General features: G+C 41.6%; 1 protein-coding gene across 4 annotated transcripts in view; it reads right to left on the reverse strand.

Moving 5' to 3' along the window:
- The window catches only part of csf1a (colony stimulating factor 1a (macrophage)), a 46,094-nt gene that overhangs the window by 16,920 nt on the left and 2,986 nt on the right, over window positions 1–26,188 (reverse strand). For all 4 annotated transcript variants that reach the window (XM_052473764.1, XM_035797429.2, XM_035797430.2 and 1 more), the window contains exons 2-5: window positions 17,771–17,884; window positions 17,431–17,493; window positions 16,251–16,421; window positions 14,763–14,952 (exon numbers count right to left, since the gene is read on the reverse strand). In XM_052473764.1, the coding sequence (XP_052329724.1) occupies window positions 14,763–14,952; window positions 16,251–16,421; window positions 17,431–17,493; window positions 17,771–17,884 (538 nt within the window). The remainder of the gene's footprint in view (window positions 1–14,762; window positions 14,953–16,250; window positions 16,422–17,430; window positions 17,494–17,770; window positions 17,885–26,188) is intronic.

Genomic DNA, 26,188 nt, shown 5'->3' on the forward strand with positions numbered 1-26,188 from the left:
AAAGGCACAGTAGCAGGCCAGTCTGGCTGTATTTCTACTTCTGATAATGAGATGGGGTGTCTGTTGCAGATCATCATTCTCCCAAGTCATCCTATAATAGGGAAAAGGGGATACCTAGTCAGTTAAACAACTGAATTCCTTCAACTGAAATGTGTCTTCCTCATTTAACCCAACCCCTCTGAATCAGAGAGGTGCGGGGGCTGCCTTAATCAACATCCATGTCTTTGGCACCCAGGGGCAGAATGACAGATTTTTACCTTGTTAACTCAGGGATTCGATCCAGCAGCCTTTTGGTCACTGGCCCAACACTCCAACCACTAAGCTACCTGCCGTGGCTACATATGCTCCCCGAAATCTTAGTGTACACTCTGCCTCCTCTCCAATCAGAACAGCTCACACACCTAGAACCAAACACTTCAATACAGCCTAAATGTGTGTCATTTAACTTTTAAAATGTTTTGGCTTTTATATGTGGCATAAACACAGAGAGTCACAATATTTTAATCTGATTCGGCTACTTCAAAAGTCTCCTGTGAGCATTTTTTAAAATTTATTTTACCTTTATTTAACCAGGCAAGTCAGTTAAGAACAAATTCTTATTTTCAATGACGGCCTAGGAACAGTGGGTTAACTGCCTGTTCAGGGGCAGAACGACAGATTTGTACCTTGTCAGCTCAGGGGTTTGAACTTGCAAGCTTCCGGTTACGAGGCCAACGCTCTAACCACTAGGCTACCCTGCCGCATACATGTGCTCATCCCAAATATAATTCCTGCATCCTCAAATTAAAGTACATGTCGGATGAAAAATGTCACAACGTCATGGGAAAGCATGCAATCCACAGATGAAATAAGTTATGAGGAACTTCACAGGGTGGTGAAAGTGCACGTTGATGAGCTTGATGCTCCTTTCAATAAATATTGAGGGTCTTATTCTGGTGACATGATGATTGACGCTTGGCTGCCATTTGACAGGTAAAAATAATCACACAGTTTTGTCCATAATAATCTCATTGTGTAGGCTATACCAACACCGTATCTTTGAGCTATTGGCTAGAGCACACATGCCAGTACAAGAGTGAGTACATTCACTATACTGTACCTATACAACATTTTTTTTGTGACAAAACCATCAGTAGGCCTAGATTTGAAAATGAGATGGAAACCCATTTAACTTTAATTTTGTGTTCGTTGCAATTGAATTGAACTGCAGAAGGTATTTCTATGTTCACTACATATTTACTTAAGCACAGCCTTTTATCCACAACAAGTTCATTTGATGGACACAAAACACTGATAGGAAAATGCACATATTTTTCATAAGCAGATTTGAGAATATTTGCATGACAATCTGTGGTCAACTGGATGGTAACCTACAGACACCCTAAACAACACAGTTGCAGTTCTGACATACACTATTATGTTTGTTTAAACAAAAGAAACTGTGTACACCTGCGACCCAAACTGGCCATTGTTTTATTAGAAAAGATATGGCCTTCATAATATCCACTGATGTACATAGGATGCTGTATATAGCATTTTGTAAACATACTAAAACAAAGAGATAAAGAGATAAATAATATTTGTCCAGCCTTTTCTGCTATGCTTGCAGATGCGCATAATGAGCTACGACCCCCTAAAAAGTACGTAATAACTCAAAATATAAAAAATGTAGCTCGGTTGTTGTCAGTGGCGATTTTAGCATGGAAATCTTTGAGGGGAAAACCTTTAAAAATGTATTAAGACGCATGCCAACTATGCCACTACACAACAGTAAATAATTGCACTATAACAGTGACAAACGGTGTCCATAAACTGTTAGAGCCTACATAAAGCTGTCCCAACAGCAGAGCTTTCTTTTCAGCACCATGTCGTGAATGCTTACCACTGCTCCACCTGGCTGTCAGCGGAGCCTTGTCTGGCAGCGAACAATTCATTCAGCCTCGTTTACTGCCTTTTTAAAAAACATAGCTGATATGGCTGACTTGTTTAAACAAGTGTTGTTTCTACTGACAATTGACATGTACAAACTATGGCATATGGGAACGATGAGCTGATAAGAGGCAATCCAGGATTTATATTAAGACATTAATGAGCAAGCCAAGACAGACGTAGTCAATAAAACTATTTGTTGAGGACGTTTGAAATGTAAAGCGACAGAGCTCAGAACATGGGCCGTTCTTACAGTAATTTCCCTGTACACCAAGCCAGAACCCTAGGATAAATAAACGGGGCATATAAACAGACAATGAAAGCTTTTACAATATTCGATGATGACATTTCTCTATTCCAGGTTATGTGCACCACCAGCTCAGAACAGTAGGCTGAGTTATGAGAGGGAAAGCGACCAATTTATTAGGGTGAGGCACATGGGCTACTAACAGCTTACTACACAACATTGTTGTGTCTTTGGTATCATTAAACTGAAGACTGTTAGTTCATCGAATCAATTCTCTGTAATTATTATTACGTGATTAACTACTCAGGTAAATGTAATTAACTAGAATGTCTTGGCCCCGAGGAAAATAGGTTATAATTTTCCTAATATAACTTTCAGATATTTTAATATCTGATCAATTAGTCTTCTAATTAATTAATTATTCTTTACCTCACATTAGTCTCATTCCAAACGTCGTAAATTGTTGGTTATCTGCACAAATCCAGGCTTCACTATGAATCCTTCATACATTAATTGTCTCAATCATTTATTTATTAACTAACTAAATAATCACAGAAATGCACATACAAACAAACAAAGTAGATATGGTTACAAGGAAATGATAGGGGATGTGCCCTAGTGGGATAAACTGGTATTACGGATTTGTGGACAAAAGGGAAGTGGGTGTAGACTGAGAAAGGCGGGAATTACGCAAATTAGTCACTACACACTTGATGATCGTATTCATTGAAATGCTAAACGTTTGCACATGAACGCTCACTAATTCGGGAATAATTGCAATCAATATATATATTTATGCTCAGTGTGTTGTCATGTTGTCTGTTGGGATCGTTCGTCTTTCTGTTGGAGAGTTTGTCCGCCCTCTCTCTCTCTCTTTCGTGGTTAGAATGGATAGTTCAGAGTAACATTCAGTAATGTTGTTATAGAATAGATGTTTCTGCGGTTGTCGGCCTTCGCATTCAATGGTATAGAATTCCTAGCTGCAGACTAGTAATTAGTATCAATGATTTGCTCTTATTCTGTTGGTATCGATAGTCTCGGAGTTTCAACAAGCATTACAACCTTAGTTTAATCAAGGTAAGTCGGTCTGAAGAGAATTCCTCCCTGTGGGGGTTATATTCGTAACAGTAGAAAGGGGCTGTCCCATGATGTCAGATCAATGTCTGTGTTCATGGGGCGGGCCAATGATTTAGTTATAATTGAAAGTGAATTGGAGTTTCCTTCATTAAACAGTTTAAAATCACATTACATAATTTCACAAATAGTTTCATCTTTACTCATTAATTTTATACAACAATTAGATGCAAGCCTCACAACTGAGACTCTTGTATAAACAGAGTTATGGTAATGTGGCTGTATTGTCTCTCAAGAGTTTCAGAAAATTGTACAACACGGACCAGTTCATAGCTGGATTCTTCCCCAACCGTGTACACCTTCTCCAAAGCAAGAAAATTGCTCAGTTCTCAAGTTCTGTGATGTGAAAGAGGTTCCTTTGTTCTCCTGTGAACCTTACTCTACTCTGGCCATGAGGAGAGAACTCCTCTAGGAATTATGACCTGCCTAACAAAGCCTGGGTGTAGGGGGAAGTTGAATGCTTGAACCAGGTTATGTAGACAAACAGTGCAATTAGTGCAACCAATGACAAAAGTGAGGGGTGTGTCGTAATTGCTTGGTTGATCAGAATGAATTGAGCTAAACTGTTAAAAGACAATAGCCCACAGCATATTGGATATATTATGCCATTAACATTAGCATAACATTAGCATCAAAATACATTATTTCATTTAATTTTACCTATATATTTCAATATTTTTGATTTCATTTAAAATATTGTTACATGTAATAGTTTGGTTAAACCATAATAATAATAAGCATCATCAACAGTGGGAACATAGTAGGTGCACTCTGATAAGATGTAGAAAGAATACATTCATAAGAAGGGCCTGAGATCAATGTCAATATTCAGACCACTAGGGGTCAAAGTTTTTAAATAGGATATCCAGTAAACCTCCCTCTGTAGTAGTAGGATCTCCATGTTACCTCCTCTCCTTGGTAGAGCAACATGCTCAATGCCTCTACATTTGAGGGAGGAGATGGGATGGTTAGTGTTGGATTTTGGGTAAACTTTGAACATTGCTAAACTACAGGACTGTTTTGCTATCACAGACTGGAACATGTTCCGGGATTCCTCCGATGGCATTGAGGAGTACACCACACCAGTCACTGGCTTTATCAATAAGTGCATCGAGGACGTCGTCCCCATAGTGACTGTGCGTACATACCCCAACCAGAAGCCATAGATTACAGGAAACATTTGCACTGAGCTAAAGGGAAAAGCTGCCGCTCTCAAGGTGCGGGACTCTACCCCGGAAGCTTATAAGAAATCCTGCTATGCCCTCTGACGAACCATCAAACAGGCAAAGCGTCAATACAGGGTTAAGATTGAATCGTACTACACAGACTCCGACGCTCATTTTATGTGGCAGGGCTTGCAAACTATTACAGACTACAAAGGGAACCACAGCCATGAGCTGCCCAGTGACACAAGCTGATGAGCTAAATAACTTCTATGCTCGCTTCGGGGCAAGCAACACTGAGGCATCATGTATGAGAGCTTCAGCTGGTCCGGACGACTGTGGGATCACGCTCTCCGTAGCCATAGTGATTTAAACAGGTCAACATTTACAAGGCTGCGGGGCTAGACGGATTACCAGGAAGTGCGCTCTGGGCATATGCTGACCAACTGGCCGGTGTCTTCACTGACATTTTCAACATGTCCCTGATTGAGTCTGTAATACCAACATGTTACAAGCAGACCATCATTGTCCATGTGCCTAAGAACACAAAGGCAACCTGCCTAATGACTACAGACCCGTAGCACTCACGTCCGTAGCCATGAAGTGCTTTCAAATGCTGGTAATGCCTCACATCAACACCATTATCCCAGAAACCCTAGACACACTACAATTTGCATACCGCCCAAACAGATCCACAGATGATGCAATCTCCATTGCACTCCACACTGCCCTTTCCCAGCTGAACAAAAGGAACACCTACGTGAGAATGCTGTTCATTGACTACAGCTCAGCGTTCAACACCATAGTACCCTCAAAGCTCATCACTAAGCTAAGGATCCTGGAACTAAACACCTCCCTCTGAAGCTAGATCCTGGACTTCCTGACGGGCAGACCCCAGGTGGTGAGGGTAGGTAGCAACACATCTGCAACGCTGATCCTCAACACTGGAGCCCCTCAGGGGTGCGTGCTCAGTCCCCTCCTGTACTCCATTCTCATCGACGGGGCTGTAGTGGAGCAGGTTGAGAGCTTCAAGTTCCTTGGTGTCTATATCACCAACAAACTAGAATGGTGCAAACACACCAAGACAGTTGTGAAGATGGCACGACAAAGCCTATTCCCCCTCAGGAAACTGAAAAGATTTTGCATGAGTCCTCAGATCCTCAAAAGGTTCTACAGCTGCAACATTGAGAGCATCCTGACTGGTTGCATCACTGCCTGGTATGGCAACTGCTTGGCCTCCAACCGCAAGGCACTACAGAGGGTAGTGTGTACGGTCCAGTACATCACTGGGGCTAAACTGCCTGCCATCCAGGACCTCTACACCAGGCGGTTTCAGAGGAAGGCCCTAAAAATTGTCAAAGACCCCAGCCTACCCAGTCCTTGACGGTTCTCTCTACCACCACATGGCAAGTGGTACTGGAGTACCAAGTCTAGGACAAAAAGGCTTCTCAACTGATTTTACCCCCAAGCCATAAGACTCCTGAACAGGTAATCAAAAACCTGGACTATTTGCATTGTGCCCCCTCCCAACCAACCCTTATTTTACGTTGCTGCTACTTTCTGTTTATCATATATGCATAGTCACATTAATTATACATTCATGTACATACTACCTCAATTAGCCCAACTGACCAGTGCCCCTGCACATTGGCTACCCGAACTATCTGCATTGTGTCCCGCCACCCACCACCCACCACCCACCAAACCCTCTTTTACGCTACTGCTACTCTCTGTTTATCAATAGTCACTTTAACCATACCGACATGAGCATACTACCTCAGTCAGCCTGACTAACCGGTGCCTGTATATAACCTGTATATAGCCTGTATATAGCCTGTATATAACCTGTATATAAATGTATATAACCTGTATATAACCTGTATATAGCCTGTATATAACCTGTATATAACCTGTATATAACCTGTATATAACCTGTATATAGCCTGTATATAACCTGTATATAACCTGTATATAACTTGTATATTTAACCTCCCCACGTCTACCTTTGACTCATTCCTCTCTGCCTCCTTCTTTCCACTCCTCTCCTCTTTTGACCTCACCCTCTCACCTTCCCCCCCTACTCACAAGGCAGGCAATACGCTCGACCTCATCTTTACTAGATGCTGTTCTTCCACTAACCTCATTGCAACTCCCCTCCAAGTCTCCGACCACTACCTTGTATCCTTTTCCCTCTGGCTCTCATCCAACACTTCCCACACTGCCCCTACTCGGATGGTATCGCGCCGTCCCAAACTTCGCTCTCTCTCCCCCGCTACTCTCTCCTCTTCCATCCTATCATCTCTTCCCTCTGCTCAAACCTTCTCCAACCTATCTCCTGATTCTGCCTCCTCAACCCTCCTCTCCTCCCTTTCTGCATCCTTTACCTCTCTATGTCCCCTATCCTCCAGGCCGGCTTGGTCCTCCCCTCCCGCTCCGTGGCTCGACGACTCATTGCGAGCTCACAGAACAGGGCTCCGGGCAGCCGAGCGGAAATGGAGGAAAACTCGCCTCCCTCTCGCGTCTTGTGACGACCGGCCGCCCAACAACCTGCCCGCTTGACCCTATCCCCTCCTCTCTTCTCCAGACCATTTCCGGAGACCTTCTCCCTTACCTCACCTCGCTCATCAACTCATCCCTGACCGCTGGCTACGTCCCTTCCGTCTTCAAGAGAGCGAGAGTTGCGCCCCTTCTGAAAAAACCTACACTCGATCCCTCCGATGTCAACAACTACAGACCAGTATCCCTTCTTTCTTTTCTCTCCAAATCTCTTGAACGTGCCGTAATTGGCCAGCTCTCCCGCTATCTCTCTCAGAACGACCTTCTTGATCCAAATCAGTCAGGTTTCAAGACTAGTCATTCAACTGAGACTGCTCTTCTCTGTATGAACCTCAAGCTGAACCTCGGCAAGACGGAGCTGCTCTTCCTCCCGGGGAAGGACTGCCCGTTCCATGATCTCGCCATCACGGTTGACAACTCCATTGTGTCCTCCTCCCAGAGCGCTAAGAACCTTGGCGTGATCCTGGACAACACCCTATCGTTCTCAACTAACATCAAGGCGGTGGCCCGTTCCTGTAGGTTCATGCTCTACAACATCCGCAGAGTACGACCCTGCCTCACACAGGAAGCGGCGCAGGTCCTAATCCAGGCACTTGTCATCTCCCGTCTGGATTACTGCAACTCGCTGTTGGCTGGGCTCCCTGCCTGTGCCATTAAACCCCTACAACTCATCCAGAACGCCGCAGCCCGTCTGGTGTTCAACCTTCCCAAGTTCTCTCACGTCACCCCGCTCCTCCGCTCTCTCCACTGGCTTCCAGTTGAAGCTCGCATCCGCTACAAGACCATGGTGCTTGCCTACGGAGCTGTGAGGGGAACGGCACCTCAGTACCTCCAGGCTCTGATCAGGCCCTACACCCAAACAAGGGCACTGCGTTCATCCACCTCTGGCCTGCTCGCCTCCCTACCACTGAGGAAGTACAGTTCCCGCTCAGCCCAGTCAAAACTGTTCGCTGCTCTGGCCGCCCAATGGTGGAACAAACTCCCTCACGACGCCAGGACAGCGGAGTCAATCACCACCTTCCGGAGACACCTGAAACCCCACCTCTTTAAGGAATACCTAGGATAGGATAAAGTAATCCTTCTCACCCCCCTTAAAAGATTTAGATGCACTATTGTAAAGTGGCTGTTCCACTGGATGTCATAAGGTGAATGCACCAATTTGTAAGTCGCTCTGGATAAGAGCGTCCGCTAAATGACTTAAATGTAATGTAAATGTATATAACCTGTATATAACCTGTATATAGCCTCGCTACTGTTATTGCACCGTTACTGTTATTTTTCTTTTTTACTGTTGTTTTTATTTATTTACGTAACTATTGTTCACCTAATAGCCTTTTTTATACATCGCACTGTTGGTGTCACGTTCTGACCATAGTTTTGTTATTTCATTCTTTGTTTTAGTATGGTCAGGGCGTGAGTTGGGGTGGGCAGTCTGTTTGTTTTAGTATGGTCAGGGCGTGAGTTGGGGTGGGCAGTCTGTTTGTTTTAGTATGGTCAGGGCGTGAGTTGGGGTGGGCAGTCTGTTTGTTTTAGTATGGTCAGGGCGTGAGTTGGGGTGGGCAGTCTGTTTGTTTTAGTATGGTGAGGGCGTGAGTTGGGGTGGGCAGTCTGTTTGTTTTAGTATGGTCAGGGCGTGAGTTGGGGTGGGCAGTCTGTTTGTTTTAGTATGGTCAGGGCGTGAGTTGGGGTGGGCAGTCTGTTTGTTTTAGTATTGTCAAGGCGTGAGGTGGGGTGGGCAGTCTGTTTGTTTTAGTATGGTCAGGGCGTGAGTTGGGGTGGGCAGTCTGTTTGTTTTAGTATGGTCAGGGCGTGAGTTGGGGTGGGCAGTCTGTTTGTTTTAGTATGGTCAGGGCGTGAGTTGGGGTGGGCAGTCTGTTTGTTTTAGTATTGTCAGGGCGTGAGTTGGGTGGGCAGTCTGTTTGTTTTAGTATGGTCAGGGTGTGAGTTGGGTGGGCAGTCTGTTTGTTTTAGTCTGGTCAGGGCGTGAGTTGGGTGGGCAGTCTGTTTGTTTTAGTATGGTCAGGGCGTGAGTTGGGGTGGGCAGTCTGTTTGTTTTAGTATGGTCAGGGCGTGAGTTGGGGTGGGCAGTCTGTTTGTTTTAGTATGGTCAGGGCGTGAGTTGGGGTGGGCAGTCTGTTTGTTTTAGTATGGTCAGGGCGTGAGTTGGGTGGGCAGTCTGTTTGTTTTAGTATGGTCAGGGTGTGAGTTGGGGTGGGCAGTCTGTTTGTTTTAGTATGGTCAGGGCGTGAGTTGGGGTGGGCAGTCTGTTTGTTTTAGTATGGTCAGGGCGTGAGTTGGGGTTGGCAGTCTGTTTGTTTTAGTATGGTCAGGGTGTGAGTTGGGGTGGGCAGTCTGTTTGTTTTAGTATGGTCAGGGCGTGAGTTGGGGTGGGCAGTCTGTTTTTTTTAGTATGGTGAGGGCGTGAGTTGGGGTGGGTAGTCTGTTTGTTTTAGTATGGTCAGGGCGTGAGTTGGGGTGGGCAGTCTGTTTGTTTTAGTATGGTGAGGGCGTGAGTTGGGGTGGGTAGTCTGTTTGTTTTAGTATGGTGAGGGCGTGAGTTGGGGTGGGTAGTCTGTTTGTTTTAGTATGGTGAGGGTGTGAGTTGGGGTGGGTAGTCTGTTTGTTTTAGTATGGTCAGGGCGTGAGTTGGGGTGGGCAGTCTGTTTGTTTTAGTATGGTCAGGGTGTGAGTTGGGGTGGGCAGTCTGTTTGTTTTAGTATGGTCAGGGCGTGAGTTGGGGTGGGCAGTCTGTTTGTTTTAGTATGGTCAGGGCGTGAGTTGGGGTGGGCAGTCTGTTTGTTTTAGTATGGTCAGGGCGTGAGTTGGGGTGTTCAGTCTGTTTGTTTTAGTATGGTCAGGGCGTGAGTTGGGGTGGGTAGTCTGTTTGTTTTAGTATGGTCAGGGCGTGAGTTGGGGTGGGCAGTCTGTTTGTTTTAGTATGGTCAGGGCGTGAGTTGGGGTGGGTAGTCTGTTTGTTTTAGTATGGTCAGGGCGTGAGTTGGGGTGGGCAGTCTGTTTGTTTTAGTATGGTCAGGGCGTGAGTTGGGGTGGGCAGTCTGTTTGTTTTAGTATGGTCAGGGCGTGAGTTGGGGTGGGCAGTCTGTTTGTTTTAGTATGGTCAGGGCGTGAGTTGGGGTTGGCAGTCTGTTTGTGTTAGTATGGTGAGGGCGTGAGTTGGGGTGGGCAGTCTGTTTGTTTTAGTATGGTCAGGGCGTGAGTTGGGGTGGGCAGTCTGTTTGTTTTAGTATGGTCAGGGCGTGAGTTGGGGTTGGCAGTCTGTTTGTTTTAGTATGGTCAGGGCGTGAGTTGGGGTGGGCAGTCTGTTTGTTTTAGTATGGTCAGGGCGTGAGTTGGGGTTGGCAGTCTGTTTGTGTTAGTATGGTGAGGGCGTGAGTTGGGGTGGGCAGTCTGTTTGTTTTAGTATGGTCAGGGCGTGAGTTGGGGTGGGCAGTCTGTTTGTTTTAGTATGGTCAGGGCGTGAGTTGGGGTGGGCAGTCTGTTTGTTTTAGTATGGTCAGGGCGTGAGTTGGGGTGGGCAGTCTGTTTGTTTTAGTATGGTCAGGGCGTGAGTTGGGGTGGGCAGTCTGTTTGTTTTTCTATGTTGGTTTTTGTGTTCGGCCTGGTATGGTTCTCAATCAGAGGCATGTGTCATTAGTTGTCTCTGATTGAGAATCATACTTAGGTAGCCTGGGTTTCACTTTTGGTTTGTGGGTGTTTGTTTCTGTGTGAGTGTTTGGGCCACATGGTACTGTTTCGGTTTTTGTTTTGTTTTGTTCACATCGTTTATTGTTTTGTATTTCAGTGTTCAGTTCGTTTTGAATAAATCATCATGAACACTTACCACGTTGCACTTTGGTCCGATCCTTCTTCCACCTCTGAATGCCGTTACAGTTGCTTAAAGCCTGTAAGTAAGCATTTCACTGTAAGGTTGTTCACCTGTTGTATTCGGCGCACGTGACAAATTAAATTTGATTTGAACATTTCTATACTAATGACATGATAGATCAGAAGTAATACTATAGTATCAGGGATGATAGAGAATTGTTTTTACATCAGAAGTTAATGGTTATCTGTAGGAGCCTGATGGCTTTGGGATGTGTAGTGGAGATGGGTGGAGATCTTAGAAACTAACAATGTCACTGAGGGAGAGAGGGTAATGTATAATGTTTACATTATGTCAGGATATGTTTTTGTTAGTCATCAGGGATCCTCTGGGAGGAGAAGAGACAGTCTGGTATCAATAACCATGACATCCTTGAGTTGGGGAGGAGAGAGCACTTTGGGGTAGAGGTCAGGTCAGATGAAGTGAGGAATAACAGAGATCACTAAGGTTCTGTCTAGCAACGGGGATGCATTGGCTTTTCAGTTGTGGAGAATGAGACTCCGACTAGGAGAAAGGGTTAAATATCCGTACTTTTGTGAAATGTTTGTCTGAATGCAGCTGTATCAACACTTAGGGAAGAATTACACTTGGTTAAGCTTCTCTAATGTCTGTGAGTTATTTACTCTGAAAATTAGAACTTAATATTAGCTTCAAGAAAGTGAGCTGTAACTGGATAGTCCGTATTCTTACACCTAATTGAGCTGCGGTGTTCAGCTATGGCGTTGTTTTAATTGTTTTTTCGTTTGTCCCATGTAGGCTTTCCTACATGTAAAGGATATGAGAGAGATTACTCCCTTTGTCTTGCATGAGATGTTACCCCTAACATGGAGTTTTCGAACTGTATGTGGGTGTCTGAAGAAGGATGTTTTTATAGTGCTATTGCACTGTGCGCATGATCAACATTTGTAGTTCCCATTTGGAATAGGTATCAAGAGTCTAGGAGTGGGCTCAGGAGGCAGGTCAGATCTCACCAAGTTAACCCCAATATTGCGACCCCAGCTTATAGACCACCAGTGGGGGCTCCTTGAAGAGGTGTGCAATTTTTTTTGTCTGATTGCAGAATATGCCAGTGCTTTTTCAGGATTGCTTTCATGTTCTCCGAACATTTGGTGCAAAACACTGTTGCGTTTTTTCTTTGGTTTAGTTTTTAGCAATTCCTCTTGGTTTTTGAGATATTTTCATCGCAGCATTAAGAATTTTGTCCTTGTAACCTCTCATTTTTAATTTCTGTCCTTTTCTTAGCATTGCTATCAAAATCTGACTGGTGGGCACAGATCTGTTTTAACCCAGCATAACTGGCTATGTGGTAGACCATTCCTGAGGGGAAGGGGATGCATACAATCTGCATGTAGCAGGGTATTGCAGGGTATTGTGGGCTTTGTGTATAAGTCTGTATGTAATGCATCATTCTCTTCGATGATCCATAAATCCAGGTAATTACATTTTCTCTCATCGGTCTGAGTTTGAAGATAGGCCTTGAAATACATCCACAGGTACACCTCCAATTGACTCGAATGATGTCAATGATGTCAATTAGCCTATCAGAAGCTTCTAAAGCTACAACATCATTTTCTGGAATTTTCCAAGCTGTTTATTTTATTTATTTTTATTTCACCTTTATTTAACCAGGTAGGCAAGTTGAGAACAAGTTCTCATTTACAATTGCGACCTGGCCAAGATATAGCAAAGCAGTTCGACAGATACAACAACACAGAGTTACACATGGAGTAAAACAAACATACAGTCAATAATACAGTATAAACAAGTCTATATACAATGTGAGCAAATTAGGTGAGAAGGGAGGTAAAGGCAAAAAAGGCCATGGTGGCAAAGTAAATACAATATAGCAAGTAAAACACTGGAATGGTAGTTTTGCAATGGAAGAATGTGCAAAGTAGAAATAAAAATAATGGGGTGCAAAGGAGCAAAATAAATAAATTAATTAAATACAGTTGGGAAAGAGGTAGTTGTTTGGGCTAAATTATAGGTGGGCTATGTACAGGTGCAGTAATCTGTAAGATGCTCTGACAGTTGGTGCTTAAAGCTAGTGAGGGAGATAAGTGTTTCCAGTTTCAGAGATTTTTGTAGTTCGTTCCAGTCATTGGCAGGATGTAAACAACTTAGTGGATATAAACTTCTGACCCATTGGAATTTTGATACAGTGAAATAATCTATCTGTAAACAATTGTTGGAAAAATTACTTGTGTCATGCACAAAGTAGATGTCCTAAGCGACTCTACAAAACTATAGTTTGTTAACAAGAAATTTGTGGAGTGGTTGAAAAACAATTTTTAATGACTCCAACCTAAGTATATGTAAACTTCCGACTTCAACTGAATGTGTTATTTCATAGTTTTGATGTCTTCACTATCATTCTACAATGCAGAAAATGGTAAAAATAAAGAAAAACCCTGCAATGAGTGGGCATGTCCAAACATTTGACTGATATTATATATATATCCCCACTTGTTTAGCAAAATGTGTATATATGTCCCACTTGCCCTGAATGACTGGTCGCCTTTTTATTTTTTGGGAATGCATGGATCACCAATGCGGTTGAATGCTGCATTGCTGTATGGCCACTCAAAATGTCTTGTAGTTGAGTAGCCAGCCGAGGCTACTGCACAAATGTTTCTGTGCTTTATCTACATTGCTTGCTGTTTGGGGTTTTATGCTGGGTTTCTGTATAGCACTTTGTGACATCTGCTGATGTAAAAAGGGATTTATAAATACATTTGATTGATTGTAATAGGTCTACATGTTTCTCCTTTGCATGGTGTTTTAGGTTTAGTTATTTGGTTGTTTTGAAGTCATGCTTAAAATAACAAAAGGCGGGAAACGTTTTTGCCTGCTATCGGTCCAATATTTCAGGGAGTGTTGCAGCACCCTTTGCACCCCATGGAGGAGGGGGTTGTGTGTGTGTGTGTGTGTGTTGCAATTCCATTTGGCGTGCAGCACGTTGGCAGCACTTGCTGTGACTTGGAGTGCAGCGCATCGTGGGCTGTATGGAAGCGTGCCTAATTGAATTGACAACCCAAATCATTGGGCGGCCAGATAGAGATGTGTCATGGGCCGGATTCGGCCCACAGGCCTTGTGTTTGACCCATGTGATCTAAAGAATAAGCTATAGACTATCCAAAACAAGATTGTAAGAATTGGGATTAAATTCCCCTCTTACTCCTCTGGAGGTTGAGCATGTACTTTGTCCATATACTGTGTCTTTTTACTGACAAATAAAATTAATCAATCAATACAAACTTGTTATTTGTGGTGGTAAACATTATTTAGAGTTAATTCTATGAGGGGGGACGGTGTGCAATTTTATTTACAGTACAAGGGGAAGGTCATGTGAGAATATTTTTTATGTTGGGGAGGGGGGTGCATTTTTTTGGGTGGACACCTTGAACTGTCTAACATGGTCATGGTAAGTAGGTCTAAGAGAATAGTCTGAAAACAGCTTGGAGTAATCATGTGCGGCATTATGTTTGGTTCTTAAACAGCAAATTAAACACGTACACAATCTCTAAAACATTGCTGGGAGTTTTGCTGGCTTTTGAAAATCTAGCATTGTTTAGATGCGTGTTTCCCAGATTTTCTGTTGATACTTTAGGCCTTGACGGGTTTTTAAATGGGCCATAATGTTATATTTTCCTCAACTTTTAAGCCTGCCATTCCAAATGAAAGATGATCCTTTAAGCCTACGCTCATAAAATGTTCCACTACGGGGGACAAACAGCAAAAACAATCAAAACAATATGTGGTAGTTATGGGAGACGGTAAACAATTCACAATGACTTCAACTGTCTCTTAGAATAGATATTAATGGGTAGTATAATTCATCTCACTCTACCTTTGGTTTGGGTGGGGAGGACAGTGGCGGATTCTGAGTAATCCTCAGCGTACTCTTCCTCACAGTTCCAGTCAACAGGCCCGTTGCTCTTGGTCATCAGGGTCCTGTACATCTCAATGACACCGCGGGCTTTCCTCAGAGCCTCTCTGGGCGAGGTGCTGTGCAACCTCACAAACTTCACTGGGTTGTCCTGTGACAAAGACAAGAGGAGAGAGGGAGAGTGGTGACGGGATGGGTCACATTCTCTACAAACAATTCAAAACATCCTGAAATACTTTCAAGTTGTTTTTAATGGCACTCAGTTAATGCCTCATACCTAATGAATGTTTCATCAACTCTAACTATGACAACTCCGATCCTATGAAGGAAGTTGCAAGAGGAGCAGGCTATTCTAGATAATTATTAGAAACAAAATGAAAGTGTCTATTTCCAACGCCACTTCATTGGCTATTGGCCACCTTGGCTTAAGTCTTAAGTATTTCATAGTTTAAAAGGGTTTTGTGAAGCACTCTAAAACAAATGATTTGAAATTAAAAGTATTTCAAAATAGTACAATTGTTTATTTTGTTGAAAGAAATCAACTGAGAAATTATACAATCAATCACTCTGATTGGGTCCAGTAATTTGTTTTTAAAAGGAGTTAATTTAATATTTGATACTGGATAAGTCTACAGCCAAACAGACACATTTAGCCAGCCCAAACTTCAGTGTAGATGTTGGACAAGCATTCCCTTAAGAGACAGGAGTCACCTGAAGAGGGACCATTGTCTGATACCATCATCACAGGGTACCCAGAGACATACCGGGGCACCAGTCTCATGTCTGACCTTAATCTAACACTAATCTAATATAGACAAGATGATTTGCCCAGACTTACTGGCATTATGAAGTGTGCATGTTTATGCTGTCTCCTGGGCCCTGCTATCTCCCCAAGCCAACTTAAAAGAGATCACATTTTTGTTCCATGCTGTTAAACATATTCTGTTAACCCTGCCATATCAGGGGTCACAATCTCATTGAAGAAAGAATTTGATGCTAAATTGAATATTGGTGACTGTTCCTCTGTACTCTGTAAATTGAAGGTCTGAGGAAGCTGGATTGATTGATTGTATTTTATCCCTACTTTATCTTATCCCTACTTCATCTATCTAACAACCATGATCACTGAGCAGCTTAAAATGTTTAGAGAAAATAATATATATCTAAGGAGCCATATTGTAATAAAGCAATGTGTTTAGAGTTACCATGTCCTATTGGAATTTAAGAAACATTATTAACATCACTGCATACTACTATGCCTTTTCAAATAGTCCAATTTAATAAGACTGAACTTCATGCACCAACCACCCAAGCACTGTTTCACTTTGTTTACTTCAGAAGTAATTATGCTGCCATCAATAAAAGTTGAAGTCTGGCACAATCCAACAGACCTTTTGAAGAGATTTAGCTAAGCCTATTCCCAGACTAGGGTAAGTAAGTAGCACGCACCTCAATCTCCTCGTTGATTTCGGGTATGCAGTTGTGGGAGTAAAAGTTGTATATGACCTTCTTCAGGGATTTGACATAGCGCCCGTTGTCCGACTTCATGACATAATTGAAGTTTGTGTTCAGAAGCTCCAGGATTTGTGGCAATGCTGCTTTCACATAACAGACTTCACTCTGTGGTTCAAAGGAGAAAGAAACCTATCGTCACTGCATTTTGTTAACCCTGATTTCCTTTGGGGTTTGAACCTCCTTTCCAAAGCAGACCTGGAAAGTCACTCATGACTCAACATTCATTTCCACTTAGCCATAGTGACTTTGCTTCCTGTATCACTAGACTTAATTGGATGTGCAGGAAAAGTTAGCTACATACCAACAGGTCCTTGTGGTTGTTTTTGGCACAACCTTTAAACAGACCTTCACCATTTCAGAGACCTTGATAGCCCTTTCCTGCAGTCAAATGACCTAGTGGCCGCATGGGTGGAATGTTATCAAAATAATAAACCTTAGAAAGACCGGCATTTACATTTTTTTTAATGTCAAACAGTTTAGTTATATTTCAGTCTTCTTTCATGTATATAAAGTATAATATTGGGATGCAAACTCAAAATACATTCCAACTCTATCTGACATGGTACAGGGGTCTTTTTTGAAGCCCATAACCATGTGTGTGAGGTGTAAACTTTTGTTTCAAAGTACATTTGTTTAAGACTACCAAGAAACACACTGTGTGACCCTGATTTAGCCCACTGCAGTAAACAGTTACCCTGTAAACCATTTCCTGATCAGTGTCAAGTTAAACTGGGGGCTTGACTCCGTACTGCCACACAGCTCTCTCTCTATCTACTGTAACTTGGCACAGTTCAGGGGTATTTTCAAAACATTTCCCTTCCAGGGGATGAACAACCTGGTTTGTTCATGGCATTATACTTTTCTTCTAAATATAATTCCATTTTTGCCGTAAAGGCTGGATGGAGAAAAAGATGTTATGAACTTAGACCTGTAATGTCAAGTGAGCATTAGTTTGAATCGGTATGCCAGCCTGGCACATCTTGAAAGAACAAGACTATATTGACAGTGACTGGTTGTGATGTTTATCTATGGTATAATATCCTTTATGTGCACGCATCAAACTACTTTTGTTGTGAAAGTTGTAATTACAGTGTAGTAGGAAGGAAATACTCACCAAACTCTGGAGCTCAGTAAATACATAGGTTATTGAACAGCCATTCTCCAACTGATTGTCAATCTGCGTGGTAAACAAAGATCCAAACAGTGAAGTGTGCAACTCAGTCATGCAGCCATACAGAATTCACGGCTGCCACATTTTGTGTGTGGGTCACAGAAGGAAAACTCCTACATTTAGATAATACATTAACTAACTTGGGAGGAAACCTTTCATTAACATCAATATGTTCAGGCATGAGTTATGACAGTTTGAGTGATTGAAAGCAACTATCTCAAGTTGATTTTTTTTGTTTGGAGTCTATCATTGCATGATTTAGTGTGGTATGAGGTGTCCTCACCAGGCGATTGAGGTTGAGGAGGTGACCCTTTGTCACAGAGTGCCGACATGGACCAGGGACGCCAGCCCACGCCAAAGGGAAGCAGAGGAGGACGACGAAGCACAAATGCCTAGCCTGAAATAAACGGAGCAGTATTATTACACTACTACTACTACTACTACATAGTACTACAACAACTTATATTTCCACTTAGGGATCTACAAGTCAAAGTTTAGTTCACACTGAACCATATGTTCGCATAAAGAAGAGCAAAGATCTAAATCGGGTTCAATATTGTTCATTAATGAGTTGCAAAATAATATAATAAATAATAATATAATAATAATAATATAATAATAATAATATAATAAATGTTAGGCACAATAGTGCCTTTTATCCACGTGATAACTATATTACATATTAAGTATATACAATTCTAGGTCACATGGGGTATGACACATTTTTGGATATGTCTTCAAATTTGATAGTCAATAAAATCATGCTAGTTTCATTTAAAATCATATTGTATCTTGTTTATTTGAGAACACAATCGTTTTTGATTACACAACTTGTAAGGGTCGTACTGAAAGTGATTGTAAAGTACTACAGTGTCTCTGCTGCCAATTCCCATACTCTTGCAGATCACTGGTTATAAACATCTGGAAAGGTGAACAGCTAACAGTATATCCTATCACATCAAAAAGAGGGAGAGAATACAAATGATTTGGTTCTACCTAAAAGACACTTGTTTCAAGAAAATGTTGTCATTTTTACAACTTGTAATTTAAATTAATATTATATTATATTATTTTTTACAAGGATGTAAAGATGTCACCTTTAACAAATACATGCACACACACACACACATGCACACACACGTACACGATACAATTATCATTAGGGCTTATCAAGTCTGAAATTTTCAAGTGGAAATTACAAACTTTAGAAGCCTTTTTAAAACAGTGCATTACAAGTTCATAGCTGTCGGGGGAGGGGGTGGGGGTGCTGCAGCACCACTTGCAAAATCATAAGTAGTACATTTAAATAAATCTTTAAAGTTGTGCACTGGGCCTTTACTCAAACATAGCTGTCTGTAACGCAGCCAAACATTCCCCAGCTTCCCTGCCCCCACCACACACACACACATCCTGTGGCTATACAAGTTTGCGTTTCCTACAACAACAGGAGGATCAAATTACGATACGGCATTTGTATTTTATGGTTATTCTCTCCAAAATCATGACCAGATGGAACCTGTGGGCTTATTTATTTTCCTTTCTTTCACAGCAAAAGCGGCATATGTAATTGATAGATTGATATGTTTCGCAACAGTATAAAATGTTATATGGATTAATGCCATAATAATAAAAAAAAAATACTATTGAAATAACATGTGTTCATCAGAAGATGTTGCCTCCATAGATTCCGTCATGGCCCTAACCATACACCAGAGAACACTTCATTTCAAGACATATACAGACATCAGCCACTGGTCACATTCATCCCATCTTTGAAACACAACAGAATAAAATCTTAATGTACACATTGGCTAGCACCGTGGAGGCCAAAAACAACAGTTACTGATGGGTGGGTGTTCTAATGAAACACTCCAACAGCACTCAAGTATTTTTATTTCAATTAACTCAACTCATGTAAACACCCTGTTTCCAATATCCCAACAATATGAGCACAGTAGTTATTTGTTTAATATGAAGACCGTTTGTGACCCACTGTATAAAACAGGACTTTTGTTGAAAAAAAGTACATATAGAGATTTTTGTTACAATGATGGCTTTCAAATGAATGAATTATGTATTTTCATAAAAAAATAAAATGCAATAATAATCTAACAAGATTCATGTAATAATAAAATAATCTTATTACTACATCTTGAAGCTGTTTCCTGTAGAGAGGAATTCCAAGACTTGCCTTTCTGAGAGAACAGTATATCAAACAAATATAAAAATAACCATATTAGTAGCGTCCGTTATATACAGAGATATGGATCCAAGGAATGACCACGCATGATATCACCACTATAGTTAAGTACATGTTTTGAGGCCATACAGTTTGTTTACATGTATTTTGTTTACAAACAAGATTCTATTTTGGGTTCTGATGGGGTACAACAGTTAAACTAAGTTCATGTGGCATTTATTATTTACAGTGCCTTCAGAAAGTATGCATACCCCTTGACCTATTCCACATGTTGAGTGTAACAGCCTGAATTCAAAATGTATTCACTTCATTGGGATAGGGGGCAGCATTTCACTTTTGGATGAAAAGTGTGCCCAGAGTAAACTGCCTGCTACTCAGTCCCAGATGCTAATATATGCATATTATTAGTAGCGCTGGATAGAAAAGAAAAGTTTCTAAAACTGTTTGAATGATGTGTGTGATTATAACAGAACTCATATGGCAGGCAAAAACCTGCCAGGAAGTGGGAAATTTGATGTTTGTAGTTTTTCAACTCAGCCCCTATTGAAGATAGGTGGGATATTGATCATGTTGCACTTCCTAAGGGTTCCACTAGATGGCAACAGTCGTTGGAAAGTTATTTCAGGCTTCTACTGTGAAGGGGGTGAGAGGGGAATGAGTCAGAGGTCTGCCAGGAGCCACGAGCTCGTGACGCACGGTCATGTGAAAGTTACCTCGCATTCCATTGCTTTTCTACAGACAAAGTAATTCTCCGGGTTGAGACATTATTGAAGATTTATGTTAATAACATCCTAAAGATTGATTCTATACTTCGTTTGATATGTTTCTACGACCAGTAATATAACTTTTTAGACCTTTCATCCGACCTTTCCGCTGGACTTGCACGCGCGTTTGGATTTCTTTACCGAACTCCCTAACAAAAGGAGGTATATGGACATAATATTTATAATGCTATTTCTGACTAATGTTGACTACACAACATGGCGGATATTTCTTTGGCTGGTTTGGGCTCCGAGCGCCGTACTCAGATTATTGCATGCAATGCTTTATCCATAAAGTTTTTTTTAAATCTGACACGGCAGTTGCATTAAGGAGAAGTTTATCTAAAGTTCCATGTATAATAGTTGTATCTATTATCAATGTTTATGATGAGTATTTCTGTGAATTGATGTGGCTCTCTGCAAAATCACTGCATGTTTTGGAACTACTGAACGCCAATGTAAAATTAGATTTTTGGATATAAATATGCACTTTATCAAACAAAACATACATGTATTGTGTAACATGAAGTCCAATGAGTGTCATCTGAAGATCAAAGGTTAGTGATAAATAATCTTCTGCTTTTTGTGACTCCTCTGGCTGGAAAAATGGCTGTGTTTTTCTGTGACTTGGTGGTGACCTAACATAATCGTTTGTGGAGCTTTCACTATAAAGCCTTTTTGAAATCAGACACTGTTGCTGGATTAACAAGATTGTTTTTTTGTCTTTAAAATGGTGCCTAATACCTGTATGTTTGAGAAATTTGATTTGAGATTTCTGTTTGAATTTGTCGTCCTGCAATTTCACCGGCTGTTGACGAGGGGTTCCGCTAGCGGAACGGGGTTCCATTCCCAGACAGGTTAAACATATTTTTTGCTCACCCATTTACACAAAATACCCCATATTGACAACATGGAAACGTATTGAAAATGAAATACAGAAAAATCTCATTTACATAAGTATTCAAACCCCTGAGTCAATACATGTTAGAATCACCTTTGGCATTGAAAACAGCTGTGAGTCTTTCTGGTTCAGTCTCTAAGAGCTTTGTACACCTGGATTGTACAATATTTGCACATTATACTTTCAAGTTCTGTCAAGTTGGTTGTTGACCATTTTCAAGTCTTGCTACAGATTTTCAAACCGATGTTTAAGTAAAACTGTAACTAGGCCACTCAAGAACATTCAATATTGTCTTGGTAAGCAACTCCAGTGTATACTTGCCCTTGTGTTTTAGGTTATTGTCCTGCTGAAAGGTGAATTTGTCTCTTAGTGTTTGTTGGAAAGCAGACTGAACTAGGTTTTCGTCTAGGAATTTACCTGTGCTTAGCTCTATTTTGTTTATTTTTATCCTGAACAATACTCCCTAGTCCTTTGCCCCAAACAAAATGCTTTGTATTCAGGACATGACGTTAATTTCTTTGCAACATTTTTTGCAGCCTCCAACTCAATCATCAAGTTTGCAGTCGACACAACCATAGTAGGCTTACCAACAATGAGACAGCCTACAGGGAGGAGGTGAGGGCCCTGGTGGAGTGGTGACAGGAAAATAACCTCTCCCTCAACGTCAACAAAAAAATGAAGTAGCTGATCGTGGACTTCAGGAAAAGGCAGAGGGAACACGCCCCTATCCACACTGACAGGACCGCAGTGGGTGGAAAGGTGGAAAGCTTCAAGTTCCTTGGCGTACACATAACTGACGATCTGAAATGGTCGGTACAGGTGCATCAAAGCTGGGACTGAGAGACTGAAAAACAGCTTCTATCTCAAGGCCATCAGACTGTTAAATAGCCATCACTAGCCAGCTACCACCCGATCACTCAATCCTGCGCTGTAGAGGCTGCTGCCCTATATACAGTGGGGCAAAAAAAGTATTTAGTCAGCCACCAATTGTGCAAGTTCTCCCACTTAAAAAGATGAGAGGCCTGTAATTTTCATCATAGGTACACTTCAACTATGACAAAAAATCACATTGTAGGATTTTTAATGAATTTATTTGCAAATTACGGTGGAAAATAAGTATTTGGTCAATAACAAAAGTTTCTCAATACTTTGTTATATACCCTTTGTTGGCAATGACAGGGGTCAAATGTTTTCTGTAAGTCTTCACAAGGTTTTCACACACTGTTTATGGTATTTTGGCCTATTCCTCCATGCAGATCTCCTCTAGAGCAGTGATGTTTTGGGGCTGTTGCTGGGCAATACAGACTTTCAACTCCCTCAAGATTTTCTATGGGGTTGAGATCTGGAGACTGGTTAGGCCACTCCAGGACCTTGAAATGCTTCTTACAAAGCCACTCCTTCATTGCCCGGGCGGTGTGTTTGGGATCATTGTCATGCTGAAAGACCCAGCCATGTTTCATCTTCAATGCCCTTGCTGATGGAAGGAGGTTTTCACTCAAAATCTCACGATACATGGACCCATTCTTTGCTTTACACGGATCAATCGTCCTGGTCTCTTTGCAGAAACCAGCCCCAAAGCATGATGTTTCCGCCCCCATGCTTCACAGTAGGTATGGTGTTCTTTGGATGCAACTCAGCATTCTTTGTCCTCCAAACACGACGAGTTGAGTTTTTACCAAAAAGTTCAATTTTGGTTTCATCTGACCATATGACATTCTCTCAATCTTCTTCTGGATCATCCAAATGCTCTCTAGCATACTTCAGACGGGCCTGGACATGTACTGGCTTAAGAAGCGGGACACGTCTGGCACTGCAGGATTTGAGTCCCTGGCGGCGTAGTGTGTTACTGATGGTAGGCTTTGTTACTTTGGTCCCAGCTCTCTGCAGGTCATTCACTAGGTCCCACCGTGTGGTTCTGGGATTTTTGCTCACCGTTCTTGTGATCATTTTAACCCCACGGAGTGAGATCTTGCGTGGAGCCCCAGATCGAGGGAGATTATCAGTGGTCTTGTATGTCTTCCATTTCCTAATAATTGCTCCCACAGTTGATTTCTTCAAACCCAGCTGCTTACCTATTGCAGATTCAGTCTTCCCAGCCTGGTGCAGGTCTACAATTTTGTTTCTGGTGTCCTTTGACAGCTCTTTGGTCTTGGCCATAGTGGAGTTTGGAGTGTGACTGTTTGAGGTTGTGGACAGGTGTCTTTTATACTGATAACAAGTTCAAACAGGTGCCATTAATACAGGTAACGAGTGGAGGACAGAGGAGCCTCTTAAAGAAGAAGTTACAGGTCTGTGAGAGCCAGAAATCTTGCTTGTTTGTAGGTGACCAAATACTTATTTTCCACCATAATTTGCAAATAAATTCATTAAAAATCCTACAATGTGAGTTTCTGGATTTTTTTCCCTAATTTCGTCTGTAATAGTTGAAGTGTAGCTATGATGAAAATTACAGGCCTCATCTTTTTAGGTGGGAGAACTTGCACAATTGGTGAATGACTAAATACTTTTTTGCCTCACTGTACATAGACATATAATGACTGTTCACTATAATAATGGAACTCTAGTCACTTTAATGTTTACGTACTGCTTTACTCATTTCATTTGTATATAATAAATTCTATTATACTGTATTTTAGTCAATGCCACTCTGACATTGCACATCCAAATATTTATATATTTTTAAATTCCATTATTTTACGTTTTAGATTTGTGTGTATTGTTGCGAATTGTTAGATATTACTGCACTGTTGGGGCTAGGAACACAAGCATTTCGCTACACCCACAATAACATCTGCTAAATATGTGTATGTGAAAAAAACAATTTAATTTGATTTGAAACTCAACTGTTTTAAAGTCGACATTTGCCTCATGGTGAAATTCCTGAACAGTTTCCTTCCTCTTCGGCAACTTAGTTAGGAAGGACGCATATTCCCTCTCAGGAAACTAAACAGATGTGGCATGGGTCCTGAGATCCTCAAAAGGTTCTACATCGAGAGCATCCTGACCAGTTGCATCACTGCATGGAAAGGCAATTGCTCGGCCTCCGACCGCAAGGCACTTCAGAAGGTAGTGCGTACGGCCCAGTACATTACTGCCATCCAGGACCTCTACTCCAGGCAGTGTCAGAGGAAAGCCCTAAAAATGACCAAAGACCCCAGCCACCTCAGTCCTAGACTGTTCTCTCTACTACCGCATGGTAAGTGGTACTGGAGTGCCAAGTCTAGTACAAAAAGGCTTCTCTACAGTTTTTACCCCCAAGCCATAAGACTCCTGAACAGGTAATCAAATGGCTACCTGGACTATTTTCATTGTGCCACCCCCCAACCCCTCTTTTACGCTGCTGCTACTCTCTGTTTATTATATATGCATAGTCACTTTAACTATACATTCATGTACATACTACCTCAATTTGCCCAACCAACCAGTGCTCCCGCACATTGGCTAACCGGGCTATCTGCATTGTGTCCCACCACCCGCCAGCCCCTCTTTTTACGCTACTGCTACTCTCTGTTCATCATATATGCATAGTCACTTTAACCGTAACAACATGTACATACTACCTCAATAAGCCTGACTAACCGGTGTCTGTATATAACCTTGCTACTGTTATTTTCAAATGTCTTTTTACTGTTTTTCTTTACTTACTTACCCACACACACACACACACCTTTTTTTCGCACTATTGGTTAGAGCCTGTAAGTAAGTATTTCACTGTAAGGTGTATTTCACTACAGCTGTTGTATTCGGCGCATGTGACAAAGCTTTGATTTGATTTGACTGGGTGTATTGATACAACAACCAAAGTGTAATTAATAACTCCAGCATGCTCAAAGGGATATTTAATGTCTACCAATAGGTGCCCTTTGCGAGGCAATGGAAAATCTCCCTGGTCTTTGTGGTTGAATCTGTGCTTGAAATTCACTCCTCGACTGAGGGACCTTACAATTATCTGTATGTGTGGGGTACAGAGGTGATGTAGTCATTTAAAAATTACTTAAACACTATTGCACACATAGTGAGTCCGTATTTAAACTTGCCATAAGGTTGAATGCTTACTGACTCAATACATTACATGTTTTACTAATTCATAAACATTTCTAAAAGCAGAAGTCCACTGGAATTATAGAAAATTGTTTAAATGTAATCCATTTCAAATTCAGACTGTAACAAGTCAAGGGGTGTGAATACTTTCTGAAGACACTGTATATTCTTCAGGAATCAATAGTTGTATATGTCATTAATTTATGAGTAGAAAAATGTATGTAGCAACTGCTGATTTCCCTTAAGGTTTGGGTGCATTTTCTGACATTTGGAACAAATGCACTGTTTGACGGAGAGCATCATATTTTGAACACAGAATATTTAGAATCATAGGATAGCACCTATGTATCATCCAAGCTCACTTTAATCCATCTTACAAAAAAAGGACGATACAATCATTCATTTCTTCAATTTGCTATCGTACCCAGAATCTAACAGAATAGTTGCAAAATGTTGCATTCAAAAATGTGGCTGTCTCAGCTCCTCCGTACATGACACCCTTCTATTGGGGTTAACGTTGTTGCATGTTTCAGAATACCCTGTGTCTGAGCAGTTTGAGCCAGGTTCCATACCACAGCGCCAGGGAATTCCACCCAATACACAGGAAGGGAAAGAAGGAAAATAAATAAAGGAGGAGATTATTCAGTCTATCATAATGCTTATCAATCATCTTCTCTGTGAAAATGCTGGGGAAAAAATGCTTTACTTTTAAGGATTCAGACATAATTCACATCTTCAGTCATAGTAACAGACACCAGATTGTGGCAAATTGTTGAACTTTTCATGCGAATCATTGAT

This window comes from Oncorhynchus keta, chromosome 21 (genome assembly GCF_023373465.1).
Source record: "Oncorhynchus keta strain PuntledgeMale-10-30-2019 chromosome 21, Oket_V2, whole genome shotgun sequence".
Lineage (NCBI taxonomy): Eukaryota > Metazoa > Chordata > Actinopteri > Salmoniformes > Salmonidae > Oncorhynchus > Oncorhynchus keta.